This window comes from Ambystoma mexicanum, chromosome 1p (genome assembly GCF_040938575.1).
Source record: "Ambystoma mexicanum isolate Mex_15411 chromosome 1p, UKY_AmexF1_1, whole genome shotgun sequence".
Lineage (NCBI taxonomy): Eukaryota > Metazoa > Chordata > Amphibia > Caudata > Ambystomatidae > Ambystoma > Ambystoma mexicanum.
The window spans coordinates 1,169,893,216-1,169,913,048 of NC_090921.1; the positions used below are offsets into that span (position 1 = coordinate 1,169,893,216).

A 19,833-nucleotide genomic window follows, 5' to 3' on the forward strand; every position below is an offset into this window, starting at 1 on the left:
CCAGCTCCATGACCCTTTCCTCAAGTCTAACCTGTTATATTGCTTCCTTCTTTGCATGGCAATGCAGTTAATTGCGACCCCTCTCGTGACTGATTTCATTGCGTCCCAGACCATAGCCTCTGAGGTATCCCTTGCTGCATTTTCCCTGAAGTAATAAGTGAGTGTTTCGGATAGTTCCCTGCTGATTGTTGCATCTAATAGGATATGGTCTTGTAGTTTCCAGAATCTTTGAGGAGGGTCTGGGTGGCCCTGCACTCATAGGTGAGCTATTACTGGGGCGTGGTCCGATAATGCTCTATGGCCAATCTGTATATCATCAATGCATGGGTAGAGGATACTGGACATTAGGAGTAGGTCTAATCTGGAGAACCCCTTGTGTACATGTGAGTAGAATGTGTAATTGTGTACTCCCTTATTGGCGAGCCTCCAGGTGTCCACTGTTCCTGTCTCCTGTAAAATTTTGGCAAGCCCTATTGCCCGGGCGAAGTCTTCTCTGGTGGGCGGTAGCGTTTTATCGTTATATGGGTCAGGGGTTAGGTTGAAGTCGCCCCCAATTAGCAGGTGTCCTTCTGTGAATGTGGTTATATTTGGGATGATGTTACGGAGGAAGTGATCATGCACGTTGTTCGGGCAGTATATGGATGCTATGGTGATTGGTTGTTCCACCAGGAGTCCCTTGGCCAGGATATATCTCCCCGCTGGGTCTCTCTTTAATGTGATTCGTGTAAGAGGGACTTCTCAACTAATCAACAAGGCTACCCCCCATTTCTTCTTACCCTCTGTGGCAAAGTATCTCCTAGTGTACTGGCTGAAGTTAATGTGTTTCTCATCCGCCTCTAGGAGATGAGTTTCCTGTAGACAGACAATGTCCGCGGAAAGCTGGGTTAGCCTGCGTTCAACTGATTTTCTTTACCCTGGGAAGTTCAGACCCTGCACATTCCATGTTATCATAGTTAGCTCTCTGTTCGAGTCCGTCGTCATGGAGGTTCCCTATATTTTTGCTTTGTTGGCCCCAATGTTCTGTGCTCCTGGTATGGCGTGAGTATAAGGTTACCTTTGTTGGTTATCTTTTGGACTTTTGTGATTGGTAGTAGATTGTTTTTGCCGTTTTCACCTGACATCCCCTCATAACCCCTTGTCCCAACTTCCCACCCTCCCCCGCCCGCCACCCTGTGAAAAACCAGGTTGTCGGAGCCAGCCCTCGACCGTAGGGAATCCGGCTGGGCCAATACAACCGACATTCTTAGAGGCAAACAGTGCCTCTTGCAAACTTTGGTAAAATTCAGTACTTGGGTTTGGCATTTTCAGTCATGGCTCCTATGGAGTTCCAGGAAATGGTTTCTATAAGCTCCTCCATTTTCTGTAAGCCTGGGGCGATATGACTTGCTTAGGTGGGTTCCCCTGTCAAGACAGCAAATCTAGCCCGATGTGTTATTGCTAAGGTTGCGGGCGACCAGCGTGAGATTTGTCTCAATTCTAGATCCATGACATTTGGCCCTGAGGTTGTGCGAGTTCTGGAGATCTCACCCCTGTCTTTCTTTATTGGTTCTTTTGTTTTTTGGCAGTGGCCCCTTGGATCCTGCGCCGTCGATCCAGGAATTTGCAGAGTCTTTCGATGTGTCTCCAAAGCGAGCCGTGTCCTTTCCGATGCGTTCCTCGTCTGCCTCTGGATTCAGGAACCTCTCTGCCTCCTTTGGGGTGCGGATTAGACAGGATTTGCCATCCCATGAGAAGTTTAGGGCAGTGGGGAAACCAAATTGGTATAGTATTTTTCTCTCCCGTAGCCATTCTGTCACTGGCTTTAAGGCTTTTTTATTCATACACTGCTAGATCTTGGTATAGGGAGATGGAGGCATCTCTGAATTGAATGCGCGCTGAGCTTCTTGCTTATGATTTATGATGGATTATTTGTAACGTGCTTAATACCGAGAGGTTTCTAAGCGTGGACCCGGGGATCGAACCTGTGGTGCTCTGTGTCGTCTTGCTTCCAAGGCAAGCAAGTTGCCCCTGAGCTATCCTCCCCTTCTTGCATTATGTATTCCTTAACTTTATAGAAGTGTATCCTTGCCAGGACGTCCGGAGGAGAAGCTGACCCCTGTGACCCCTGCTTTGACCTTTCTGCACACCCTGTTGAGTTCAAGTGGAGCCTCGTCTGGTAGGGTTAAGATGATATATCAGGGATATATCAGTGCCCATGAGGCTGCTTTTCTATCCCGCCCCACCCCCACATCCCAGCTATGAACGCCCTACCTAAGATCCATAAGGGCATTGTTCCCCCACCTGGGCGTCCCATCGTGTCTGGAATTAGCTCCTCATTTTTAGACATTTCCTTGTCTTTTTACAGCGTTGCCTGCCAGCACACGACCAGACCTCCTCCAGCACACCCTGCGTGCATAGAGGTAACTGTTCCTTGAACTATGGTTTGGGCCACCACAGCATGTACCCACAAGGGACAGGGCCCCCAGCACCTCCCTCGACCTAGTCTCCCCCCCCCCCACTCCCTTCAACCACCCATGGTGATGAGTCTTGTTCACCGGTGATCAGGCACCAGTATTCTCCTGCAATTATAGTTGACCATTAACTTTGGTTTAAGTAATCTCATACTCGAGTAGAGGTCTTAAGAATGTCCCCTCCTTCTTTTTAAAGGCCAGATTCTTTCAGCCCATGTCCCACCTAAACAATTCTTTGTTTTTCCATGTCCCCCCCCCCTTCTGTACCCCTGCAGGAGTTGCCTGACCAAGTTCAGCCATTCTGAACTTTTGGATTTGGTCTTTATATGGAATCACGGTCCTGGGGAAGATGGCTCCAACCTTGCATGCCATTGAAACCGGTCGACCCCAGAGGTCATGTGGGCTCTCATGATCCACAAAAAATATCTCTAGTATAAGGAAAAAGATATTGTGACACAAACCGTTCCTGCGCACACCCAGATGGAAAGAGCGTGCATTTTTATAAGAGCCTTTCAAAACCCCACGGCCCCACAGCCTTTTTATCTTGCCTGTCTTTAGGCTTCTCCATACTTTGAACTATAAGTATCTCCTATTTTATGTGACCTATGGGAACGTTTAAAAATTGACACATGAAAAGGAATACAACAGTTGACCTGATCTCAGGTCGTTTCAACTACATCGAGGCAGCTACAGAATCTAATCCACAGTTCTGGACAGTGCTGAAATAACCAAAGTGGATTTGCCTCCCCCTCCTACAAACCAACCTCCCCATCACCCTTGTTCTTTAGTTTGAGCAATTGTATTACCAGTTCCCTGTTTCACAGAAACCAACGAATTGCTCTTTTCCTACAAAACCGTTGTTTTTGTGTTATCAGGGTTAAGATGAAGCAGAACAAATCCTGTGTGAAAAGTTCTAAATCCACGTCTGCGACCGATGTTGGGATGCCCCGCAGGTGGATGTTGTTGCGCCGGCACCGGTTTTCTGCATCTTCCTGTTTGAGTTCCATGGCCTCACACCTGGCCTCCAGCGCCATGATTCTGTCCACTCCCTCCCTAATTTCAAAGTTTTGCTTGTATAGTGTAGTTTTAATCTCCGCCGTTCTCATCACCTCCTCCGTGCCCTTCTGATACTCTTTGTTTATGGCCGCCAGCAGTTCTTGTAGGTCTGTTTTAGTTACTGCTTGTACCGGAGGGCCACTGGCAGATTCTGGGTTCACTCCTGGAGCCGTTGCTCCGCTGCGCTCCCCCCGCTTTGCTTTTTCCATGGTGCGGGTTGTCAACAATGCAGAGATGTCCATCTGATTTGCCGATATTTGGGGATTTTTTGCCATTCTTCCCCAACTTTCTTAGTTTTGTGTAGGGTGGATGCTTCTGCTGCGGTTAGCTCCGCTCAGCATAGGTGCAGGTGTGGGCGGAGGGGGTGGGGGGGAGCTAGAGTCTTACTTCCAGCTAGTAAATGCTTCTGGGCACTGCCAGTGCGGTCGTGGGTTGTGTTTGCGCAGCTTCTATCCCCGTGGAGTTGTGGCTGCGCTGGGTTTATGGCCTCCACAATGAGGTATCTGGTGTGGGGGTGAGATGCGCCGGAGGTTCAGGGTATGGCGTTTGTTGGTAGTTGCTGGGTGACCCCCCCTCCTCCCCAGTCACTGTAATTGCCTGATCTGAGTTGTGGTGCGTTATCTCCTCAGCCCTAGATTGTAGCCTGTCGGTTGTTGCCTGCTGGAGTTCTGTTGGTCGGGGACGAGCGTCCGGTGCAATTGGTTATTCCTCTGTTGCGTGGTCCCTTCCGGCTTTGCTGGGGCTTTATTACTGCCGGGTGCAAGCCTTATGTTGATATTTTCCAACAGGCTAAGGGTGTCTATGGCCTTCAGATCCGGGAGAAGTGTGGGGGCTGTTAATCAGAGATCTGATGGACCCAGCAGGAGCCACCTTTAGGTGTTGTGTGCGCCCCATCCCAGCTGAGAGTGTTGAATGGTTGAGGGGTGAGTTATTTAAAACAGGGATAAACGTGCTGTTTGTGCGTTCCCCAATATGAATTGCAGTCTGGGAGGGGGAGAGTAATGGCGAGTGGGCTGTATGCCTTGAGGGCTGTTGGAGCTGCTGCCAGGCACAGGGCTGTGGGCCTCTCACCGGCACATATATGCGGTGTAGTGCAGTCCTTCTATGTGGGACAAAGTAGGAAGTCTTATGTGGCTTCACTCATGCTGCATACGTGGTCCTACCTTTGGTCTGAGCCACCCCGGTGCAGTGGATGTGGGCTGGCTTCTATGGTTGCCTGTTGAGGGATGGCTGCAGCACTGCGCGGAGCATTGCAGGATACGCGTCAGGCTCTGGTGCTTCTACGTTGCTCTGTATTCAAGCCGGCATCCTCCATCTCACAGGTTATATGGCAGCTCCTCCTCCGATGTCCTTGAGGACGGAGCTGCCTGTTGGGTGAAGCCGCTCATACGATACGCGGGAAAGTGACCTTATGTGGTCCTGCTTCTGAGCCCCGGGAATTGGGGGCTCGGAGTTGCGGCTGCCATTTTGCCTTGCTAGCTGAGTGCGTGGCTGGGACGTCTTTCTGCTGGAGACTCGCGGTTCAACATGGCATTCAGGTCGGAATCCTCTCACAGCATGCCTCAGACTTTCACCAGCTGATCAGTGTAATTTCGTTCCAAAGTGAGTAGTTTTACCGCTGTAATATAGTCAGTTGTGTGGCTCGGGCCGGGAGCTCTCATGAAGCCGCTCCGACTGCCAAGGCTCCAAGCCACGCCCCTGCCTCCTTGTTTTTAATGCATCACTATGTATTTAACTGGTATTTCCTTTCATCATATCTTTGTACTTTTATTGTTTTTATGCCGAAATAAAGATGAATGATGATGATGAGGAGTACCATTTGTAGAAGGAAGTTGCTCAAGAAAACAACCTCCTTAGAAGAAGTATCCTGACAAATTATATTCACAACGGTGCACAGGTTACAAAAGAAGAATTGTTATCCAAGTTGAAGTGGTACTTTTGTTTTGTCTTGTCCAGTTTATCCTGGGAGGAGGTTATCCAGGAACACCATTGGTACTATGTTCTTTGTGGGACTTGGAAAGCGGGATCCTTTGAACAACCGAAGAAGGAACTGTTACCAGTGGATTTCTGTTTGGGTGAACTTTTTTTTTCTTTGGAATTTTGCACAAACTGATTTAGAACTTTATTTTTATTTCCTGGAAGAAATTGACTTTGGACATTTCTGGGGAAACAACATCTACCCAGGACAAGTAGAAGTACTCCTAAACACTGGTTATGTGGTAATCTTTTATTTATGTTGGTTTGCTTTGTTTTCTTTGTTCTGTTGTTTAGAGTGAGGACCAGATTTGCACATGCTACGAGTTTTCCATTAGACTCTAGACTAGGTAGGGAATTCCCTGGTAGAGTAGGCTTAGTTAGGTTTTATGTGTATTTTTTCGTTTAAATATTGCTGACAAATAATCTTTACAAGTGTCAACTTTCACTCCTGTTGATACCAAAAAAGACATAAAAGACATTACATCGTCAACCGATGCTTTCAATTGGTTTAAACTGCGATCTAAAGCCCAATGGCTAAACCACAACCATTTGCTTTGAAATTGCTTCCTTGTGGATGCCTTTGTGGAAGCTGTCTTGATCTTTCGATTTTGTTCAGATAAATGGAAATGCGCAAAGGTCAGTTCTTCAGGAACGAAACCTTCAAGTTCAGTAATTGAGGGGAGGGGAGGGGTGCAGCACCTGCCCCGTCTGCTGAGTCAGAAGATCTTCCGTCACTGGTAGATATGTACCCACCATACCTGCTAGATCAAGCAAATCTGCAAACCAAATCTTATGTGGCCAACACGGGACTACAAGGATCATTGTAGAATTCTGAGTTGCTTTGAACCTCATCAGTGTCTTGTGAATTAGGGGAAGCGGAGAAAATGCATAAAACCCCTTGTTTGACCTGTTCAGATGTAGAGCGTCTTCCAAAGAGTGAAGCTCCGGTCATTCTCTCGATGCAAATAGAGGGCAGAGGACATTGCACTGGATTGCAAAAAGGTCTATCCCCAGACAACCCCACTTCTGGAATAGCATTCTCAGAACTGAAGCCTTTAATTCCCATTTGTGTGGAGCAGATTCTAATCTGCTAAATTTGTCCACTAAAATGTTCTTCTTTCCCTCTAGATGGGACGCTGTCAGAAAAAGATGGTTTTCCATGGCCCAATACCATATTTGTTCCTCCAAATTACGAAGAGGACGGGAGCGAGTACCCCCTTCTTTGTTCATGTAAACATTGCAGTGGTAATGTCCATAACGTTTTTAACCACCTTTCCCTGAACTGAGGGAAGAAATGACTTTAGAGAATAAAAAACTGCTTTCAGCTCCAAACATTTATGTGGTCTTTCCTGTCCTGTTTTGTGTGCTGTCAAATCCTGACAATGAGAACCCCACCCGTAATCTGAAGAGTATGTCGTTACTACAAGTTGATGAATATGGGAATGCAAGGGAAATCCTATCAACAGGTTTTCCAATTTGTTCCACCAAACCAGGGATTTCTGAATGTGAATTGGTATCGAAAATCTCCATGTCCTATGGATTCAGTAGTTGGTTCCAGCTGCTGGCGAGGTGTGATTGAGTGATTCTCATCCGATGTCTTGCGTAGGGCACTAGATGGATACAAGATGCCATCAGACCGAAGAATCTTTGGTACCACCAGGTAGACAGAACCGGACATGTCATGAATATGGAGATTGCCAAAACCCTGTCCCGAGGTTTTTTCTGAGGGTAGTATCCATCACTGTTCCAATAAACAGAATCTTCTGGGATGGGATTCATTTTGATTTGGGCACATTTATTGAGAATCGTAGCTCGAATACTCTGTTGCATGTGTCGCATGTCAACTGCACATTCTTCAACACTTCTTCTGGAGATTGGGCATTTATCAGCCAAGGTATGGGTAGAGATGAACGTTTCTAAACCGCAGGTGGGCTGCCACTGCGGCGTGAACTTACGTGAAAACTATGGGAGCTCAGTTTAGCCCAAATTGAAGACAAGTGTACTGGTAATGCACTTTTCCTATGGTAAACCTAAGGTATTGGTGGTGTTCCCTCAAAATGGGTATATGAAAATACGCATCTTGAAGATCTAGAGTTGCCATCCAGTCGTCGTGCTGGAGTGCCGCTAGAATCTGAGGGACTGTTACCATGTGAAATGTTTCCACTGGAAGGAATTGGTTCAGTTCTGAAAGGTCTAAGATTGGCCATATTTCGCCAGTCTTTTTTGGGATTATAAAATACCAGGAGTAGAAACCCAAACCTATTTCTTTTTTCTGGAACCATTTCTATCCCCCCGAAGACGAGAAGTTTCTGAATCTGTGCGAGAAGCTCCGGAGATGAAGTTTGGAGCTTTGATGTGAAAAATGGTGGTGTAGCAGGAAGGGCCAGAGAGTAACCTCGACGAATGATGCTTAATACTGAATCCTCTTGCATGATGTTCTCACACGGGTGTAGGAATTTCGCAATCCTTCCTGCTACTGGGGGTTTATCTTTCTTGATGCGGACCGGAGGCTAACTTAACATAACAGGTGCATTTGTAAAGTGCGCGTTCACCCCTGAAAGGGCATCTTGGCGCTAATAACAGATGTTAATTGTTACCCAACTCAATGGTACTCATTTTATCGATGTCGGAAAGATGAAAAGCTAAGTGGACCTGGCGGGATTCGAACCTGTGACCAGAAGGTCAAGCACAGGCCCCTCCTTGTGGATGTATTAGTCCACTGAGCCTCAGACCTGGTGAGAGCAGATGGTTTTATATCCCTGTATGGAAGTCAAAAAGGCTTCTTCTTATCCTGTGTCATGGATGAAGAGGGGTTAACCCCCGACTTTACCTTTGGCTTGTATCTCCTCTTCTTCTTCATTGAGGAATAATAAGGCTTAGTTAGGGAAGAGGTTGCATTACTATTAGTCGTGCATGATTTGAAGGATCTAAAGTTCTGATGGTATGGTTGCCTCTTGGGATGGAACTCAAAGACTTTGCTGCAGTCACACTTGCCTTGCACTTCTGTAGCCACACTGTCCACTCCATTTTTTTAAAATTTGGATTGGTGCGTTTGTTTTCTTCTTTTTAACATGGTGACGCATGCCGTTTACCACCATTGTATTTATGTTTTAGCACCAGGTGCAGGTAAGTGTGCTGCCCCCACTCCTTCGACCCATTTTGGGCATTTAAAAAAAAAAATGAAATTTTGTCTCCCAAGCGATCATCGGCTCACACCCGGTCCCAGCCCCTCATTTCGTCCCCTTTTCCCATCTCCCGTCCCTCCCATCGCCCTGATTGGTCAGAGATAGAGCCCTCCTAACACCAAGGGTGTTGGTGTGCATCCAAGGCTTACGGCACCATTTTGAGCATCAGGTGCAGGCGAGTGTGCTGCCCCCATATCTTTGACCCATTTTGGGCCTTAAAAAAAATAAAGTACATTTGTCCCCTGCACAAGCACCCGCCCACTCCTGGCCACAGCCCCTCATTTCCTCCCATGTGCCCGCCTCCCGTACCTCCCACCCACCCTGACTCGACTCGTCCGACAAGCACCTTTTCAACGGTGTCGTCGAAGGGGATTTCGTAGGGGGCCTACCGTGCTAACTTCTCCTTGCACTCCTTCAACGCTTTACCTTTCATGGACTGGCATGAACCACAGTCCGCGGTCCTATGCTCGACACCAAGACACCACAGACAAACCCTATGGGGATCTGTAATCGACATCTTGGCGCTGCAGTCATGACACATCTTAAACCCGGTCTTCGGGGTCGATGAAGCTGGTGAAGAGGCAATTTTCACAAATGTCGTAGTGTCCATGAAGAAACGAAAAGTGTGCCGTAATCTTCAAAGCTATTGTGGAAAAACGGAAGGAACTGAAGTAACAGGCACTGCGCGTGTTACATATACACGTGATGACGTCGACCTCGATACAGAGGCCCTCGAGGGACATTGAGTCGACTGCACTGACGCACAGGACCCTCTGTAGAAAAAACAATTCTGAAGCAGCTGACGCTGGAAGGGAAGATATCCAAAGATGAGGAATACGTGGGAGGACACAATCCATTCAAAATATACATAAGAGGGATTGCCAAAGACTTGTAAATGTGTAGAATGGCACAAAATGAATAATCCTAGAGGTTAAATATTTTTGGCAAGCAAGTTTCAAATTAATGCAGCTATCAACTTTCCACCAATGACATTGAAAAAAATATCTCTCCATTGCAGTCTGCAGACAACAAGGACAGCTGAATACTGCACTCTCTGTAGCTTTTAAATCAAATGGAGAGAAAGACCTGCATATAGTGCATTACAATTATCCAGGCTGGAGTTAATTGCTGCCCCAAACACTACTGCCCTCTGTTTCTAAGATAGTGTAGAGAATATTTTCTTTAAAAGGTTGAGATAAAGAAAATAGTTCCGAACTACAGAATAATTTGCAGTTGTAGTAATTTAATAATCAATAATGACATGCAGTTTTTACTTTGGCACTTAGATATAATACATTCCCCAGAAAAGAACAAAGAAGGGTGGTCGCTGAGCCTTTCCTAGATGTTAGTATAGAGACCTGGAAACCAAATATGATATAAGTAAATTCAATGTGGTCTTGCTCGTATAGACCTCCTTCACCAGCATGTGAATTAAGAAGTGATGGTCAACTGTGTTAAATGCTATGGATAGGTTTACCATGATTTAACAAGATCAGACAGCCATTGTCTACTTCCTTAGTGGCAACCTCCAAGAATAGAAAAAGAGCAGTTTCTGACCCATATTATGGATGAAGACGGAACTAAGGCGGCAAAAGGCATTGATTTTCACCCAGATTTGCCTTCAGTATGTTATCTACTACCTTCTCTATTAACATGGAGAGGGTAAGGAAGTTATTAATGAGACTGGAGTGACCATCAAAGATTATGCAGTATTAAGGGGTCTCTAACATAGTAGCACTAGTGGCTTGTGGTAGACTTTAGTGTCTCAGGAAAGACTGGTAAAGAGAGAAGCAGGATAAGAATCTGTACCATTGCCCTTTACATCAAGTTTAAAAAGAGAAATTTGGGACAACAAAGACAAAATTATCTCTGCAAGGGTACTTTGGGGTGTAGTGGATTAGGTCAGTAATATACTAAGTAATCCAGGTCTAAGAAATGACACTAAACTCTTCCTTGTGTGAGATTAAGCTTTCCACTGTTTTTTCTTTTGCATAGAACATTGGGACCTCGATTCCCTAAAGGACCTGGAGAGCAAGTAGATCTTGACGGTCTTAACATGTAGCACTTGAACAAGAGAATCTTGATGTTAAGTGGTTTTGATTGTCATTTAGGTGTAAACTGCCTTAATACTGATATTATTATTATATTTATAACAAAAAGACAACTCAATATGAAATAGTCTGAATGCTACTGGAAGGACGCTAGAGCAGGGCACAGCGCAAGCAGAGAATTGGCTTGCAGCATTTCTGACAATTTGGAAGAGCTGCACATGCAGTTTGGTGGCAGATTAGCAGGGTGGGGGGGATTTGCAATGCTCGCCCCAAACAGATAAGCTGTATAGAATGACGCTGGTATAGAAGGTTCTCAGCGCCATTCCACAAACAATCAGACCTAGATCCTGATATCAACAAGATATTTAATGAATGGAAGTGGCCCAAAGATGGCACGTAGATATCATAGCCAGGCTAAGAGGTGTCAGCGGATGTCACATTATCTGTCCTGGGCAATTTAGGAGGGCTTGTGACAGATCTGTGGTTTCTCCAATTCCTCCAAAAAGTGCCAGGAGGGGGATTGTGGAAGGCTTGTGTGAGAAACCTGAGGACATCCTCATGTTTTGTTCCCTGGGATCCTCAGATTAGATGGCCAGGGCACAGCCATCACCTTTGGATCCAGTCCCTTGGGGGTGGACAAGTGTGGGAGGATAACCTGAGTAGGGGATCCTTGGGGAGTAGAAAGAGGATGCCCAAGGACGAGACGCAGTATTCTCTTCCTCTTACCTGATATTCATCACCCTACTCTCCATCAGCCTGTGCAGAACACCATCCTTCTCTTCCTGACAGTAATATGCCAGACTTACCTGTTATTCCAATAAGACACTACAACTCCCACAGTCCCTATTTCTCACTTGCTTATCTAAGTACTGAGACAAAAGAACTAAGAAAGAACAATGAAAAGATGCCATAGGAATAACAAGATCATGGTTTCTTATGGAAATCCACCATATTGTCACACTAATGAGGCCAGGCAGAGTCAGGCAGGGCTGGGCCATTGCTCACACCTGACTTCAATGAACTCTTCTCACACAAATAAAAGGCAGACACTAAGGACACACACTGAGCAAGACTGGGTACCAGAGAGAATGTTTCTTCCACGACCAAGGCGAACCAGGCACCACGAAGGGAGAGGCCAAGGGGCTGTTCGAGAAAGTAGAAACTCAAGAGAAGGCCAGACAGGAGTTCCCTGTGATTGCAAAGCTGTAAGAGTTCAAAGTAGAAAACCGTGTGAAAGAGAAACAAGCTGCTGTTGGAAACCCAAGATTGCCCTGTTCCCCTCCTGGATAACGGCCCAGTTGTGGAGGAAAGGAATGCTGTGCAAGGAGCCTTGAACGCTATATGCAACGCACACACCAGAAGAGACAAAGACATCATCCGGTGAGTTAACAAACTGACCAAAAGTATGGTTGAGGTCAGCACAAGTTAAATTGCAACCACAAGTGAAACTGTATCATTGGGGAAAACTGCACGTACGCCAACAAGTGGAAGACGTGTTTGAAGTCTACTGCGTGCATTACAAAGTAACAGTGGTCCTGCGATAGGTAGTCGCACATTCAAAAGACTCTGTAAAATCCCTTTGAAGTGTTTGTTGAAGGAAAACAAAGTAAGAAAGTAACACGGTCTTGAATAAAAGCTCATTAAGAATGATATGAGTGCAAAGGAGTGAAAAAAGGGAAACTACAAATGCTAGGAGCAAGAGAACTACAAATACCAAGAGACATTGATGAGAGATTGTGAAAGCTGCGAAAAGAGGCTTGATAAAATATTTCAGGCGATAGGCTCGAGCCCGGCTAAGGGAAGCCTATATACTGTGATTGTCAAAATGGTCATGCAGAGGTCTGGTCAAACCCTCTGCAGTTTCAAAAGCCTTTGTCTAAGGTGATTGAGATGAGTTTTCTTGGTGGATTGAAGACATGGTGAAGGGAACCCTGAGGAAAAGTATAGAGGCTTGAGCCGGACTGAGGGAAGCGCTGTCAGGAAGATTTGTGAATTGTGAACTAAGGCAGGCTCGGGCTCGACAGAGGGAAGCCTGTGTTTGAACTTTGTTTGAGAAAAGACCCAGACTCGGGTGAGGTAAACCTGAGGGGTCTATTGGAGGGAGACCTGAAGGACGTGTATCCAAAAGTCACAGTGTGTCTGTCACTAAAGGAACAGTGTGTCACCCACCTATCATTTTCTCCCTCGAATCTGATACCCCCTGCTTCAAGCGCAGGTAAGGGAGTCATACACCATTTTCTAAAAGCAATTTCTGACATTTCCTTTTTGAAACACTCTTTTCATTTTGATTATCCCTGTGCACATTTATTGTAATAGAGTGAGGGCAGGCATTAGGTTTTCTAGTTTAAATCTTATGATTTTGACTGACACAACTAGGACTGTTTTATTTAGTATTTGATGGTCGAGACTACTCCCATCTTAGACATAGAGCTAGATAGGAGTTTTCCAACCCCATCCAAATATTCAAATAAAGGTTTGGAAAACTTGCAGCCATTGTGTCTGTCCTACTTTTGATACCATGAGTCTCTCACACCTATGTTTGCAACATACAACCATAAACAGACGAAAAACTGTGGGGGATTCTGTTGCTCTGCACTCTGTTACCTACAGCACCACTCTGCCGTCACCCAAGTACACAAAACACAATTCTGAGCTGTTGTACATTTCTCATTATACTTTCATTTACCAATACTACCTCTACATAACTCGCCATGAAGCATTCTGCTTCCTTGTACTTACAATACCACCCAGCTAGACACCACACATGCTGCTATCCTCTACAACATACATCTGCACAGATCTCAAACACTAACTGGTACCTAGCATTTCACTTGCACCCTTTTACAACATCACAAACCACAACACAGCTGTACATACTGCACACTGGCCTCCTCTAAGTATACCATCACTGACCGCTCCTCCACTCCCCACTTTCCAGCACTCTACCATTCTTTATGAATCACTTCACACAATGATAGGCACCAGACATTCTCTTTTTCCTGACCACAATACCTACGGACCTCTGGCGGATCTTCTTCCAGCGGTCCATATTCTCATAGATGAGTGTGGACATTGTTGGCATCAATTCTGGTGGCTAAATTGAGGGTGAGAAAGAGAGAGAGCACACACATGAGTAGATCCAAAGTCGAAACTTGGAAGAAAATAAATTATTAGCTGGCTCCAGAGCAATGTAAACAAGCACTACTTACATTTTCAAAATGAGAAGAAAAACTCACACTTACGTAAGGTTTTCAATGATAAAACGTAGAATATTTTATTTCAAAATCATTAAAAAACGAATTTTAGCAACATCAAGGTGGCACTGGTAGCATGCATGCTGGTGTTAAGATAGTTTTTCTAAAGTTCAACGAATGGCTTCATAAACCCGTATCGGAGGCAGCACACAAAGCCCACTCTTAGTATAAGGCTGTACCACCTGAGAACATTTAGTAGCGTAGACAGAGCAGCCAGGCTTATTTTAGGAGGGAGAGAGGGCTGTAGGTAATTACAGAGAAAGTGTAGCATACATATGGTTCAAAGTAACACTGATACACTAGGTAATGTACACCTAATGGTTTATTTTAAATACAGTAGGCCAAGATAAATCTTGGGGAAGTAAGCACTATTCACATAAGTTATAAACACATTTATGAAACCGACACAATACCCATGGTATACAAACCAAGGTATAACCATATTAAGAATGGCATTCAGTAGTTCAATGTGAGTCAAACCTATAGTTATACATTAAGAAAGGGAATATGCTATTCTTGGGGAATAAGACCATGTTAGTTACTATTAGGTTACAATAGGTAATTCAAGGATAGTAGACCCGATTGGTCAGAATATACAGTGTTATTCAGTTGTAGACATATTTAATTAGACCAACACTGTTACAAGGATCTCTTGCAACATACATTTGTTTATTATTATTGTTTTATGGTATATTTCAAACCTTTATCATAAAAATAACATGTCCCATCCTGAAACAATTATCAAAATTCATACATTTCATCCCTCCACAAACAAATCCCTATAGTTACAAACTCAAATACAACTCAGGTTCATCACAAAAGACATCCTTTAAAAATGTAATGAGACAGAATGTTGCTGGGAAATGTTTCCCAAATGGAGAAATGTCCAGATTTCTTCAGCATTTAGACATTGCATGTCCGAGATCAATTTCCGCAAGTACCTAGTTCTCAATGCCCTCAACCCGGGACAGAACAGTGTAACATGTTTTAGCGTCTCCTTCACTTCCTTTTTAGCACAGAATCTACAACCCATCTCACTCACAAAGTTGTAAATGTGTAGAGTTTGCTTGGTAGGATATACATTTAATCTACATTGAACTGAATTCTGTACCACGAGTTAGAGAACCTAAATAAATATTTTGGAACAATATCAAACGCTTTGGTCTTGTTTTTCAGCGATGAGAGCAGACAATGGGTATTTTTTCCCTCCAAGGTCTTGATCCAGTCATCCTGCCACAGTTTTCGCTTCACCTTCCCAGGATTCCCGATCAATATTTGCAACATATGTAACTTTCTTCTATCAAGAATGGATACAGGTACACTACCAATATTACTAGAACACAGTTCAGAGCTAGTAAAATAACTCATACTTTCAGCCGATATTGACCGGGTTAGTTTTCCGTTTGCGCCAAACACAAATGTTACAGAAATCAGATTGAAATCGAGACTGTGCTTAGAAACCTTTCTAGGTGCTGAAGATGAATGGGTCAAAAGGGGTTTCATGATATCTAGGAATCCTCCTGTAATGAATGCAACTACAAGACCGGAACTTTTATCTCAAGACAGAAAGAAAAATTCAGCCAATCTTTGGGAGGCTGGCCCCAACTATACCTAATGTTTTGGACATGGTCCCTGAGATTGTATCACAGATCTTCCTCAAACTGGGCGATTCTCAACCGAAGCTCTAACCAACGACTTAATTCGTAGTTTATGCTGGAATCTAGCCTTTAATTCTTTCTGTGAAGAGTCAATGAAGTGTTACATCTTTAATAATTTTGACCTGATTCTTCTACAGGAAACTTGGCTTCAAACTCCATTTAGATTAAATGGCTTCTCAACAAATCATCAACTTGCAGTTGTGAATGGAAAGAGAGGCCTGTTAGGGAGAATTCTCTTATAAGGCTAATTTCCCAAACCTAGTGAGTCCCCCGGCAGCTTTGCTGGATTTTTGGGGTTTGTTTTTTTCTCCTGCTAAGAGTGAGACTCTTTTACTCCCACTCTTAAGGCCTGATTTGAGGTATGTCTCTGACTATTTGTGTGCTTGTGGGCTATGGGGTCCTTTACTCTATAGGGTATCATCTATTTTTTGTGTATGTGTTACACAGCACCCTCAGTGCAGTAACACAGGGGTGTCATAGTGACCCCCAAACATAGACTCCATACCCTGGGACTGACTACTGTCTCCGAGGGCATGTAAAGTCACCATTGACTTTACTAGTCCTAAATTGTGAACAGAACCAGTACAAACCATCATATTGTGGAAGTACTGGAAGGGGTTAATTATATTTTCCCTGGGTCTGTTTTCAAAGGGGCACCGTCCAGACCCCCCTTGTCGAGTTTCTGGCTGGTGGCAGTGGTTACCATGCAAAATATTCCACCAGAATATTTCCTATGGGATTTTTCCATTGATTTTAAACACACCACTTTTTGGTGTAATGTTAAAGATACTGCCGGGTTATTTATTTAATATTAAATTCACGGTTGGGTCTTTTTGCCAGAACTCTTTTCTAAAATGGCGTTCGTGTCCGTCTCTGTAACTCTGACCAAGGTCGAGCCCTTTGTTCCACTTTTTGGCGGGCTTCTCCACAGAAGCCCTCCAAATGGTGCCACTGTGTCTGGGTTCCACAGGATGTGTGAGGAGGGGAATTGGCACCCTGGACTGCGTTGCCTTAGCAACTCAAGTCGCACTCTATTCTGATTGGCCCAGTGGTGAGACGCCTGGCTTACCACTTAGCATGTTTGAGTGACAGCTAGGCTGTTGAATGGGGGTTTTTCTGCATAAAAGCAGGGCTTTTGGGACCGGAACTTCAGAAGTCGCCGCAGGACCTAAGAAATCCGAAGACGGAAGAAGCTGAGCCATCTGCAACGACGACACCACCGGTGGAGCCCTGCTGCAACGACCTCACCACTTTCCCGACGACAAGAGGAGATCTTCTGCTGGAAGAGTCATCTCCCTCTGAGCTGGTGGGATCAACCAGTTTGCCCCTTTCGCCTTCCAAAGACGACTCTTGGTCGACTCGCCCGTGCCAAGCACCCCGGCGACCGGATAGCCAAGCTTCACCACTTTGACCGCGAATAAAAGGAACGCACCTTTTACCGACAAACTCTGTGGCTGTTCTCTTCCCTGAGCAGCGCAACGACTTCAAGGTTCCTCCTCGACGAGATCTTCTCTTCCCTTGGTCGAATCCACGACTTGCATCCACTGCCAGGAACAACTGCCGCCGCTGGAGCTTCCTCTCTCTTTAAGGTACTGTGTTCCACCTGGCCTCCCTTTCTTCGGATTGCTAAAGGTGACCCTTAAATCCTTGGCTTTCCAACTGGGTTCGCTCCAGACCTAACTTTACTTTTCGAATCACCCCAACCTCTTTTGAACACTCTGCAAAGACTTTTAGTGCATTTTAAACCATGTGATCCTGGGCACATTTCGCTTTGCTCCATTTAAAGTGGGCCTGGCCTATGAAATTTGGCTCTACAGTGTATACTGCCTTCACTGACTTGCTTTCAACTTAGAAAAGTGTTGGTAACTGTTTTATTTTATGAACTGCCTTTTTCTCTCCCTTTAACCTAATTATTGGAGTGCCATCTGAGTTACGCGCTCACCTCTGTTTTGACAAAAAGTGGGGTTTTAACTTAGACTTGTCTAGTAATTGCTAAGGGAGGTGTAAATACTTTTCTGATTGTTTTGAACTTGCTTTGACTTATAGTGGTAGTGTATTTTTTAAAGTGTGTGTTAAATAAATAATTATATACTTTTGATACAAAGCTCTGGTCAGTGTTTGCTTGTCCCACTGTGTTTTTGGCCCTATTATGTATACTCTATATACTGCCTTACTCTTCTTGAGAGAAATCTGACTGCCTACCCACAGCTACCAGGTGAATCTGGGTGGTGCAGACTGCTACCAATTGGGTTTACTGCTTACTCCTGTAGACTTAATCTTTTTGCAGTGGTCTCCAAGGGAACTGCATAGGATTCTGCCTAACAAAGCCCGGCAAGGGGTTTCTGCATTTCTTGTCGACAGATAGCCTTTTCAGCCTCAAGCGTGTTATCAGATGAGATAAAAGGCATATTGATGATTAGGGTGGAGAGAAAGGAACAAAAGTCTAAGTCCAACTGGCTCATTGTAGATATATATTGGAACCCTGCTTTGTCCTCTCTCTTACAATTTATACAAAATCTGATGGATAAAATGTCTGAATACATGTCCCTATATCCGATGGATGAGATCTTAATTATGGGGGACCTGAACTCACAATGTATTAACACTGGGTCAACAAACATGGGAAACTATAAACCAATGTCCAAGAATGGCTATTTATGGTGTGACTGCATGAGGGAATTTGATCTTCAGATGTTGAATGGAAATATTGAGGGAGATATCTACCGCCCCTCCTTTACCTGGAATTGGGGTACCTCTCATTCAACAATTGATTATGTCTTTACCACCAAGAAGATTTTTGATTGTTGTGTTGAATTTAAATCCGATAATGTAAAGTGTAGTGACCATGCAATGCTGAAAAGGATCTTTGATTTGGAATCCGTTGAGCAGGCCCATTACTATAACCAGGCGCTTTCTGTTAACAATGCCGGGAATCGTCTGGTTAGATTTAATAAAGGGGTACGAACTTTAAATGACAGGCTAAGAACTAGGACCAACAATCAAAGACATCAGGATCTGTCGGAGCTGTGTGACCCCTCCTACTTTGTTCAATTTCTATGGGATCTTGACCCTCTTTCTAGTAAGATTCAAAATAGGCACAATCCCCTTAAACAGCCTTTTGATATATAAATATTTGAAAAAAAGAAAAAGAAGAGATTACAAAAGGCCACATTAAAAAAAAACAACTAAGGATAAAATAAAGCATGAGGCGGGTGTCAAGCAAATAAACAACAGCTATAGAAACTGGGTCAGATCCCATAGATATATGAGACTTCAAAAAGCAGGGGAAGAAATGCTAAAGGCTATTTGTCTAAAAAACTCACGTAACTTCTGGTAAATTATTGGCTCAATGGAAAATCCTAACAAATACACCCAAAATACTATTATTGAAGAACAAGTTTGGGTGGCTCATTTTACCAAGAGTTATGGCCAGAATTATATTGAAGAAGAAAAAGGTATATTGTCTACTGAATGGGGATTATCTTTCGATCAGGAAGATATAATAGTTCTCATTAAAAAATCTTCAGCCTCACGCGCTCCGGGTCACAATGGACTCAGCAATGCGATCCTTAAACTCAATCCAACCCTGTGGGCCAAAATTCTGAAAATATAATCCAGACAAAGAACATCCCGAATTCATGGAAGAAATCCAATTAACCCTGATAAATCTAAAGTGGTTATCCTCAAACACCTGCTTAAAAGGCTTAAATCCTTCTCATGGAGTATTGACAATTGTTTATTTCCAGTTGTCAATGAGGTTACGTATCTAGGCTCCCCGTTTCATGCCTTTTCGACAAAGGCTCAACTCATTTTTGCCTTGGACTTAAAGATCTTAAAATTGGGACCACAAATGAAAAAAATCCTTAAAAAATATTTGCTATTGTTTGGTCTGGAATCAAACCGACAAGCCTTTGGCATTAACTGGGATGGTGTAGAAACAAAGCTCTGGAAAATAACTCTGGTTTTACCATCTTCAACCCCCATTGGCTGCATTAGATATGAGCTGGGCTGGTCTTCTCTACTCGCTTGTTAAGAATGGAAATGGGTTAGGGCTTATAGATTAATCCTGGACCCCTCCCTATCTTCCCTATATGATGATGTCGCAAAGCTGATAGTGAATGCAGAAACTCCTCTTTTGAATAAACTCAAAGCGAAATGCAATGAGATATTAAAAAAATCTGACTCCTCTATCGAAACGCTGA

General features: G+C 44.2%; 1 protein-coding gene across 2 annotated transcripts in view; it reads right to left on the reverse strand.

Annotated features, from left to right (window-relative positions):
- Positions 1-19,833, reverse strand: part of LIN37 (lin-37 DREAM MuvB core complex component) — a 470,461-nt gene that overhangs the window by 35,498 nt on the left and 415,130 nt on the right. Inside the window, exon 9 of one of the 2 annotated variants that reach the window (XM_069604871.1) lies at positions 13,740-13,813. In XM_069604871.1, the coding sequence (XP_069460972.1) occupies positions 13,740-13,813 (74 nt within the window). Of the gene's footprint in view, positions 1-13,731; positions 13,814-19,833 lie in introns of both variants that reach the window. The other variant, XM_069604872.1, reaches the window with a different exon arrangement.